The 10,716-nt window shown below is 37.9% G+C and overlaps 1 protein-coding gene across 1 annotated transcript; it reads left to right on the top strand.

Annotated features, from left to right (window-relative positions):
- Positions 1 to 3,441: 3,441 nt before the first annotated feature.
- LOC133977138 (coagulation factor XIII A chain-like) lies at positions 3,442 to 9,186 on the top strand. Its single transcript, XM_062415270.1, has 4 exons — positions 3,442 to 3,492; positions 4,461 to 4,554; positions 4,782 to 4,964; positions 8,864 to 9,186. Exons 1-4 carry the CDS (start codon positions 3,442 to 3,444, stop codon positions 9,184 to 9,186), a joined length of 651 nt encoding a protein of 216 aa, XP_062271254.1.
- Positions 9,187 to 10,716: the final 1,530 nt, after the last annotated feature.

Raw genomic sequence — 10,716 nt, 5'->3', positions numbered from 1 at the left:
GGAGGGAAAAGAAGGAGAAAGAAAGGAGAAAATGGAGGAGAAAGAAAGAAAGGAAGGAAGGAGGAGGAGGAGAAGAAAAAGAAAGACAAAGGAGGTAAAAGAAGGAGAAAGAAAGAGGAAAAATAAAGAAAGGAGGAGAAAGAAAGGGAGGGAGGGAGGAGGAGAAGAAAGACAAAGGAGGTAAAAGAAGGAGAAAGAAAGAGGAGGTAAAAGAAAGAAAGAAAGGAGAAAATGGAGGAGAAAGAAAGAAAGGAAGGAAGGAGGAGGAGGAGGAGAAAAAGAAAGACAAAGGAGGTAAAAGAAAGAAAGAAAGGAGAAAATGGAGGAGAAAGAAAGAAAGGAAGGAAGGAGGAGAAGAAAGACAAAGGAGGTAAAAGAAGGAGAAAGAAAGAGGAAAAATAAAGAAAGGAGGAGAAAGAAAGGGAGGGAGGAGGAGAAGAAAGACAAAGAAGGTAAAAGAAGGAGAAAGAAAGAGGAGGAAAAAGAAAGAAAGGAAAATGGAGGAGAAGGAAAGGAAGGTAGGAGGAGGAGAAGAAAAAAAGACAAAGGAGGTAAAAGAAAGAAAGAGAAAGAGAAAAAAGGAGGAGAAGAAAGAAAGATAGACGTCGCTGCTGCTTTAACAGACTGGAAACACTGAAATCTCCTTTATTGTGAAGTTTCTTTCTTCATAATTTATTGTTTACATCCTGATGAACTGTCAGATTCATCCTGTCACAACTTCTCTCTCATCGTGTTGTTAAACAGGAAGTGAGGAGGAAGATGAAACAGGAGTCACCGGTGTTGTCCTTCTTCTCTCCTCCTCTTCCTCCTCCTCTCTCCTCCTCTTCATCCCCGTCTGTCGTCTTTTCCTCCGTCCTGCTGTTTTCTCTTATTTGTCGGGTCTTTGTGACACACACACACATACACACACACACACACACACACACACACACACACACACACACACACACACACTGATCTGCTGACAGACCATAATAACCCCTTTAGTCAGCGCTGATGAATCAGACAGATTTAAAGCTGCTGGAGGTGAGAGACGCTGACTCTTCCTCTAGAGGAGCGAGTCATCCTGAAACCTGCCGACGGTTTCATCATGTGACACATCGGTCAACAGTTAATATACGGCTCAGTGATAATAAGTGTTGGTAAGATGATGAATTCATAAATCAGTTAAACTAGATTTAAAAGCAGCATCAGGTTTGTTAAAATGTACATTTAGTATTTTTGTTGGTTTTATATCATTTGAAATGACATTTGCACCATTTTTTACCAAAAGTAAGACTGAATGCTCCTGAAAATGTCAAATGGTGTAACCACAAAAGAATGATACATATTACATATTTTATCCAGTTAGAAAGAATGAAAGAAAGAAAGAAAGAGGAGGAAGAAAGAAAGAAAGAATGAAAGAAAGAAAAGGGAGGAAGAGGAGAAAAAAGAAAGGAGAAAGAAAGAAAGAAAGAAAGAAAGAAAGAAAGAAAGAAAGAAAGAAAGAAAGAAAGAAAGAAAGGAGAAAGAAAGAGAGAAGGAAGAGTAGAAAAAAGGGAGGAGGAAGAGGAGAAAGAAAGAAAGGAGAAAGAAAGAAAGAAAGAAAGAAAGAAAGAAAGGAGAAAGAAAGAGAGAAGGAAGAGGAGAAAAAAGGGAGGAGGAAGAGGAGAAAGAAAGAAAGAATGAAAGAAAGAAAGAAAGAAAGAAAGAGAGAAGGAAGAGGAGAAAAAAGGGAGGAGGAAGAGGAGAAAAAAGAAAGAAAGAAAGAATGAAAGAAAGAAAGAAAGAAAGAAAGAGAGAAGGAAGAGGAGAAAAAAGGGAGGAGGAAGAGGAGAAAAAAAGAAAGAAAGAAAGAATGAAAGAAAGAAAAGGGAGGAAGAGGAGAAAAAAAGAAAGAAAGAAAGAATGAAAGAAAGAAAAGGGAGGAAGAGGAGAAAAAAGAAAGGAGAAAGAAAGAGAGAAGGAAGAGGAGAAAGAAAGGGAGACTGAATGCTCCTGAAAATGTCAAATGGTGTAACCACAAAAGAACGATAAAAAAGAGGAAAAATAAAAACACTTTTATTTGGACTTCAGGCTCTTTGTGATTAACTACAGGTTAATCCAATAACTTTATTTATAAAGCAGGATTTTAACAAACACAAGGTTTACAAAGTGCTGCACAACAAGATCAAACACAATAAATAGAAGCACAATAAAAAGATAAAGCAATAAAATAAAATAAAATGCACTGCCCGCACAAATTAAAAATATATACACATAAAATCAACACCAACTAAAGGAGAACTGGTTAAAAGTTCCTTGTTTTTTTATTTTCCTGAGTTTATATTTAATATTTTTAACAGCGGTTCATGTTTAATGTCACAGTGATCGTCAGAAAGCAGAAGTCTCTCAGTTTGGGTCGAGGTCACTTTAATAAAACACTTCCTCCTTCTTCAGGTTTCTGCTGCGTTTACATAATAATAATTATTATAATAATAATAATAATATTAATAATAATAATAATAATAATAATAAAAAAATATTAATAATAATATTAATAATAATATTAATAAAATATTAATATTAATATCTAATCAGACTATTCTAAATATTTAATCTCCAGCAGGCAGAAACTGTGTGTGTGTGTGTGTGTGTGTGTGTGTGTGTGTGTGTGTGTGTGTCTCTGTGTGTGTGTGTGTCTCTGTGTGTGTGTGTGTCTCTGCGTGTGTGTGTGTTTGTGTCTCTGTGTGTGTGTGTGTGTGTGTCTGTGTGTGTGTGTGTGTGTGTGTGTGTGTGTGTCTCTCTGTGTGTGTGTGTGTGTGTGTGTGTCTCTGTGTGTGTGTGTGTGTGTGTGTGTGTGTGTGTGTGTGTGTGTGTGTGTGTGTGTGTGTGTGTGTGTGTGTGTGTGTGTATTAAAACAGGAAGCAGTGTGTGTATATAAAGTGATGTAGCAGCTGACTCTGATCATCCTCGGATCGACCAGACGAAGTTTCTCTTCCTCTGACAGGTGAGACTCATCTCTGCTTCTTCATTATTATTATACTGTTGTTTTATTTGTTTTATTATTAGTTATTTTCTGTTGTAATTCTTCAGATTATACTTTAAAATAAAAACCATATTTATTAAAGATTGGACAGATATAAACACTGTTAAAAATCAGCATGTTTTTACTGTAAATCCTCACTATAAACTACTGTAATACTGACATTTTTTAAATAATAATAATAATGTATTTATTTATTTGTTGTATTTTATAGCGTAAAATATGTTTACTAAAATATCTTCCATTTCATATTTAATTTTTCTTTTTCATTATTTAGTTTTTTCTCTCTTTATATTTTTATTTTATCTAATTGTGTGTGTGTGTTGTTTCAGATGACACTGAGAAGGTTTATTATTATTATATAAATATGATTAATATGATAAATATGTATTTTTCTCTTTCAGTTTATTGATCTCTGGTGAAAACCTTTTGCCGTCATGTCTCAACGACCCAAAGACAGGAAGATCAGGGGCCGCTATAATGGACCGGTAATATTTTTATTTTATTTTATTTTATTTTATTTTATTTTATTTTATTTTATTTTATTTTATTTTATTTTATTTTATTTTATTTTATTTTATTTTATTTTATTTTATTTTATTTTATCATGTTATGTTATGTTATGTTATATTATATTATATTATATTATATTATATTATATTATATTATATTATATTATATTATATTATATTATATTATATTATGTTATATTATATTATATTATATTATGTTATATTATATTATATTATATTATATTATATTATATGATATTATATTATATTATATTATATTATATTATATTATATTATATTATATTATATTATGTTATATTATGTTATATTATATTATGTTATATTATATTATATTATATTATATTATATTATATTATATTATATTATATTATATTATATTATGTTATATTATATTATATTATATTATATTATGTTATATTATATTATATTATGTTATATTATATTATATTATGTTATATTATATTATATATTATATTATATTATATTATATTATATTATATTATATTATATTATATTATATTATATTATGTTATGTTATATTATATTATATTATATAATGTTATATTATATTATATTATATTATATTATATTATATTATATTATATTATATTATATTATATCATGTTATGTTATGTTATATTATATTATATTATATTATATTATATTATATTATATTATATTATATTATATTATATTATATTATATTATATTATATTATATTATATTTTATTTAATACTGACAACATGATTTACTGCAATTTATTACAATTTATTTTAAAGTTCTACTTTTATGTTGTTTTTAATCATTATTTATATCCTTTTTATTTATTGTAATTTTAACTTATACTATTACTATTAACTTTTACTTTTAGGCTTTTTTCTGTCTTTCTTTCCTCCTTTGATGATTTTTAAACTTCCTTCAGGTGCCGACGTCCAACTTCAGTGAAGGCGATGATTTTTTTGACGAACCTTTTTCAGCCTCAGATGCGGCGCCCAGATCATACGGACCCGGTGAAGGTGAGCTAATTATAATAATTGTATTTAAAGACGCCATTCAAAGCAGCATTTAACTGTAAAATATTGTATTTTTACTGTAATTTAGCTGTAAAATATTCTAAAAATGGGAGCCAATGAAGCTGCTGCAGGACAGGAAGTGATGTGTTCAATATAAAGAGGAAGTTCTGGTTCTTATAAATGAATATAATGAGTAGAAACATACTGTACTGAACCTTTCCCTCCATCAGGAGCTCTGGCGGTGGTGGACGGAGGCATTGACATGTGTCTGGACACAAACAAAGCCAACCACCACACCAGCGCCTACGACACGCCCAACCTGGTGGTCCGTCGCGGTAAGGAGTTCCTGATCCGCGTCACCTTCAACCGTCCGCCCACCGAGGCGGACGACTACCAGCTGGAGTTCCTGATCGGTGAGTCTGAAGTCTGAGTCTGATGAGGAAGGAAGAAGGAAGGAAAGGAGGAAGGAAGGAAGGAAGGAGAGAAGGAAGGAAAGGAGGAAGGAAGGAAGATACAGGTTGTGTTATGGTTGCTATAGACAGAGGAACTCGAGTGTGTCTCAAAAACTAGAATCTATTGAACTCATTTAACTTTTAGGTCAATGTTTAGCACTTGTATGAGGAATGTAATGCACAGACAGACCAGCAGATTGTGTTACGGTTGCTATAGATACAGGTTGTGTTACGGTTGCTATAGATACAGGTTGTGTTACGGTTGCTATAGATACAGGTTGTTCTATGGTTGCTATAGATACAGGTTGTGTTACGGTTGCTATAGATACAGGTTGTGTTACGGTTGCTATAGATACAGGTTGTTCTATGGTTGCTATAGATACAGGTTGTTCTATGGTTGCTATAGATACAGGTTGTCCTATGGTTGCTATAGATACAGGTTGTGTTATGGTTGCTATAGATACAGGTTGTGTTATGGTTGCTATAGATACAGGTTGTTCTATGGTTGCTATAGATACAGGTTGTTCTATGGTTGCTATAGATACAGGTTGTGTTATGGTTGCTATAGATACAGGTTGTTCTATGGTTGCTATAGATACAGGTTGTGTTACGGTTGCTATAGATACAGGTTGTGTTACGGTTGCTATAGATACAGGTTGTTCTATGGTTGCTATAGATACAGGTTGTTCTATGGTTGCTATAGATACAGGTTGTCCTATGGTTGCTATAGATACAGGTTGTGTTATGGTTGCTATAGATACAGGTTGTGTTATGGTTGCTATAGATACAGGTTGTTCTATGGTTGCTATAGATACAGGTTGTGTTATGGTTGCTATAGATACAGGTTGTTCTATGGTTGCTATAGATACAGGTTGTGTTATGGTTGCCATAGATACAGGTTGTTCTATGGTTGCTATAGATACAGGTTGTGCTTTAGTGTATAAACGAAGAATAACACAAATCACTGCTGACATCAGAGATCCTACTGGAGACTAACTTCTTCCTCCCTTCCTTCCTCCTTTCCTTCCTTCTTCCTCCCTTCCATCCTTCCTTCTTCCTCCCTTCCATCCATCCTTCCTCCCTTCTTTCTTTCCTCTTTCCTTCTTTCCTCCCTCCCTCCTACCTTCCTTCTTTCCTCCATCCTTCTTTCCTTTCCTCCCTTCCTTCCTCCCTCCCTCCCTTCCATCCTTTCTTCCTCCCTCCCATCCTTCCTTCTTCCTCCCTTCCTTCCTTGACTCGAAGTCAACAGGAGGGTTGCTGAAAGTCGACAGTTACAGGGAGAAGTTATCAACATAGCACATAAACCCTGAATAAACTAGAGCTTACACCCAAAACCAAGAACTAACCATAGACTGTATATAAAATGGACGTAACATCCATGACGTCACCCATTGGTTGGTGGACTGCTGCTCGGAGGCCAATAGTATCGGATCTGAGCAGCGCCATCTTGAAAATTTCAGGTGCATGCTGGGAAAAATAAAAACAGGGATTCTACTTATATGGGCATCAGGAGGAGCATGAGGCGCCCTCCTGAACCTGTGAACCAATCAACCTGTCAATCACGACGTAGCCACGCCCTAATGCATACCCTGCTTTATCGTCACATATAAAATCAGGGAGGCCAAAATGTCCCAAATGAACATCATACTGCATTGAAGAAGGCTTTAAACTAGCGATTGAGACCATAAACACATTTTGAAAACGTTTACTGAGGTTAGAAATCAAGTGAGAAGTTGGTGAATTCTCCATTGACTTGTATAGAGACGGAAGTCCTTTTGACACCAAAACGGTCGCCCCCTGGTGGCCTTTTGATAGAATGCAGTTTAAGTTACTTCCAGGTTGGCATCATTTCAGAGGACCAGAACTCCCCGCCTGGATCTAACACACAGCAGATGTATTACAGTAATACAGTATCATCATGAGTGATGTAGTTTGTCACTGAGCGTCTCAGTGATCACAGCTCGGCCCACCTGAGACCTCGTTAACCAATTAACTGATGAAAAGACTTTGTCAACAGACGCCCACCAAACAATTAGACGACTGTCAGTAAATTAGGCAGCTTTGGCTCGCTAATTAGTGCACACTCTCCCCATGGCTGTGTCATTAGAACACACACACACACACACACACACACACACACACACACACACACACACACACACACACACACACACACACACACACACACACAACGCTGCTGTCTGACAGATGTTCACTGACAGGTCTGGTTAAAAAAAAACAAAACAACACTTTTTAAATGAATGTCTGTTTTTTATAACGTTTTAATGTTGATTTAAAAAATAATTAAATAAATAAATATAATATGTAAATAGATATGTATTATTATTAAATTATAATAAAACAATTATTTGATCTGATTAATTTTCTGTTAATCAATGAATCGTTGGAACTTACTTAACCCCCCCTGTTGTCCTCGAATCAAGCAAGGAAGGGAGGGAGGGAGCAAGGAAGGGAGGGAGAAAGGGAGGATGGAAGAAGGAAGGAAAGGAAGGGAGGAAGAAGGAAAGGAGGAAGGGAGGGAGGGAGGGAGGATGGGAGAAGGAAGGAAAGGAAGGGAAGAAGAAGGAAGGAAAGGAGGCATGAAAGAAGTAAGGGAGGAAGAGGGAAGGAAAAGAGGTAGGGAAGGAGGAAAGGAAAGGAAAGGAAAGGAGGAAGGAAAGGAAGGAAGGAATGATGGAGGAAAGAAGGAAGGAAGGAAAGAAGGACAGAGGAACGAAGGAAAGGAGGAAGGTAGGGAGGAGGAAAGAAAGAGAGATGGAGGGATGGAGGAAGGAAGGACAGAAGAAAGGAAGATAGGGGGATGGAGGAAGGAAAGAAAGAAGGGAGGAAAGAGAGAGGAAGGAAAGAAAGAGAGAAGGAGGGAGGGAGGGAGGGAGGACACAAGGATTACAGGGAAGATGCACAGGAAGGAGGAGTCAAGGAAGGAAAGACAAGAAATGAAATAGAAGAGAAAGAAAAGAGATAATTAAGGAATGAATTGAAACATCAGTCAGAGCCCAGAGAGAGATTCACGCTGCAGCAGCAACATCTGTGTTAAACATGAACATCTGGAAACTGTCATTAATATTCAACATGTTTCAAACTCAATTATCTTCTTGTGCATCTTCCCTGTCCTCCTCCTCTTCGTCCTCTTCCTCCTCTTCCTCCTCTTCCTCCTCCTCCAGGTGCCGACCTTACACCCAATACGGGTTCCCGCATTGTTGTGACGTTCAAATTGACCCCGTCTATTTTGACTGTTCTTTCTTTCCTCCCTTCCTTCCTTTCCTTCCTTCCGTCTGTCCTTCCTCCCTTCCTCCTTCTCTCTTTCTTTCCTTACTCTCTCTTTCCTCCCTTCCTTCTGTCCTTCCTTCCTCCCTCCATCCTTCTCTCTTTCTTTCCTCCTCCCTACCTTCCTTCTTTCCTTCTTTCCTCTGTCCTTCTTTCCTTCCTTCCTCCCTTCCTCTTTTCCTTCATCCCTCCCTCCTTCCCCCTCCCTCCTTTCCTTCCTTTCCTCCCTTCCTTCTTTTCCTTCCTCACTTCCTTCCTCCCTCCTTTTCCTCCCTTCCTTCCTTCCCCCCTCCCTCCTTTCCTTCGTTCTTCCTCCCTTCCTTCCTTTCCTCCCTTCCTTCTTTTCCTTCCTCCCTTCCTTCCTCCGTCCTTTCCTTCCTTCTTCCTCCCTTCCTCCCTTCCTTCCTTGACAACAGGAGGGTTACTCACGCTGCAGCAGCAACATCTGTGTTAAACATGAACATCTGGAAACTGTCATTACTATTCAACATGTTTCAAACTCAATTATCTTCTTGTGCATCTTCCCTGTCCTCCTCCTCTTCCTCCTCCTCTTCCTCCTCTTCCTCCTCCAGGTTCCGACCCTACACCCAACACTGGGTCCCGCATCGTGGTGACGTTCGGTGCCCGTCATGTTAATAGCTGGGCGGGTTCGATCGTGAGCACTCAGGGCAGCACGTTGACGCTGAGCATCACACCCTCGCCTAAATCCATCGTGGGGAAGTTTCGAACCTACGTCGCCATCGACGCCGGCACCATGCAGCACACTCCGAGGAACACCAGCACAGACATGTACGTGCTGTTCAACGCCTGGTGTCAAGGTAGGAAATCGCTCACTGCCCCCTGGTGGCTGAAAGAGTTACTGTTTGACTTCAGAGGAGAGATTTCTTTCCTTTAACCTGACTGTTGTTCAGTCTTAAAAATAGTTTAGAGTTTAATCGCGTAGTTCTGGGAGTCATTCTGTCCAAGGGTCAGTAATAATAAGTGTTGGTAAGATGATGAATTCATAAATCAGTTAAACTAGTTTTAAAAGCAGCATCAGGTTTGTTAAAATGTACATTTTTGTTGGTTTTATATCATTTTTTACCAAAAGTAAGACTGAATGCTCCTGAAAATGTCAAATGGTGTAACCACAAAAGAATGATACATATTACATATTTTATCCTCCTAGAGAGAAAGAAAGAAAGAAAGAAAGAAAGAAAGAAAGAAAGAAAGAAAGAAAGAAAGAAAGAAAGAAAGAAAGAAAGAAAGAAAGAAAGAAAGAAAGAAAGAAAGAAAGAAAGAAAGAAAGAAAGAACACAAAGTTGGAGGAGGAAAGAAAGAAAGATAAACAAGGAAAAAGGAATGAAAGGATGGAGGAAGGTGGGAAGAAGGAAGGAAGGAAGAAGGAAGGAAAGGAGAGAGGGAGGAGGGAAGGAAGGGAGGAAGGAATAAAGGAAGGAAGGAATGAAGAAAGGAATGAAAGGAAGGAGGGAAGAAGGAAGGAAGGAAGGAAAGGAAGAAAGGAATGAAAGTAGAGAGGAAGGAGGGAGGAAAGAAAGAAGGAAGGAAGGAAAGAAGGAACAGTCAAAACAGATGGGGTCAATTTGACCCGGGAGGACGACAGTAGAAGTAGGTAGCCATGTGTGCTGGATTTTAATTTGACTGTCTTGTTAGTTGAATCAAACTCTTCATACCACATTTAACTTTTAGATTCCTTCTGTGTTTCTGACCGTTGAAATACTGTCTGTCTGTTTCTCTCTATGCAGACGATACTGTGTTTTTTCCTGAGGACGCAGGACGAAGCGAGTACGTCCTCGCTGACTACGGAATCATCTACCAGGGTGCAGTTGGAGCTATATCAGGCCGAGGCTGGATGTATGGACAGGTACGCACCATACACATAAAAACACACATTATATAAAGAGTATGAATATTAATGGATTAAAATAAAACATAACAACCTCCCCCCCTTTTTTCCTGCAGTATGAGAGAGGTGTGTTGGACGCCTGTATTTCCATCCTGGATGCATCTCACATGCCCATCTCTGATCGAGGCAACGTCATCAAAATGGTCAGGATGGGATCCGCTATGGTGAGAAAAGACCTAGGGGTCAAATATACCCCGTCTGTTTTGACTGTTCCTTCTTTCCTTGCTTCTGTCTGTCCTTCCTTTCTCCCTCCTTCTCTCTTTCTTTCCTTCCTCTCTCTTTCCTCCCTTCCTTCCTTCCTTCCTTCCTTCTTTCCTTCCTTCCTTCCTTCCTTCTGTCCTTCATTCCTTCCTTTCCTTCCTCCCTTCCTCCTTCTCTCTGTCTTTCCTCCCCCCACCTTCCTCCCTTCCTTCTTTCCTCTGTCCTTCTTTCCTTCCTTCCTCCCTTCCCCTTTTCCTTTCTCCCTCCCTCCCTCCCTCCTTCCTTCCTTCCTTTCTTCCTTCCCTCCTTCCTTCCCTC

This window comes from Scomber scombrus, unplaced genomic scaffold (assembly GCF_963691925.1).
Source record: "Scomber scombrus unplaced genomic scaffold, fScoSco1.1 SCAFFOLD_357, whole genome shotgun sequence".
Taxonomy (NCBI): domain Eukaryota; kingdom Metazoa; phylum Chordata; class Actinopteri; order Scombriformes; family Scombridae; genus Scomber; species Scomber scombrus.
The sequence above is the reverse complement of the archived record's forward strand: the minus strand, read 5'-3'. Positions and strand labels throughout refer to the sequence as shown.

What these genes read in the sequence shown, in the direction of transcription:
- LOC133977138 (XM_062415270.1), top strand. Translation starts at nt 3,442, where the DNA reads ATGTCTCAACGACCCAAAGACAGGAAGATCAGGGGCCGCTATAATGGA. An exon ending in GGGGCCGCTATAATGGACCG is followed by an intron (nt 3,493 to 4,460) that starts GTAATATTTTTA and finishes AACTTCCTTCAG; the next exon opens with GTGCCGACGTCCAACTTCAG. An exon ending in ATCATACGGACCCGGTGAAG is followed by an intron (nt 4,555 to 4,781) that starts GTGAGCTAATTA and finishes TCCCTCCATCAG; the next exon opens with GAGCTCTGGCGGTGGTGGAC.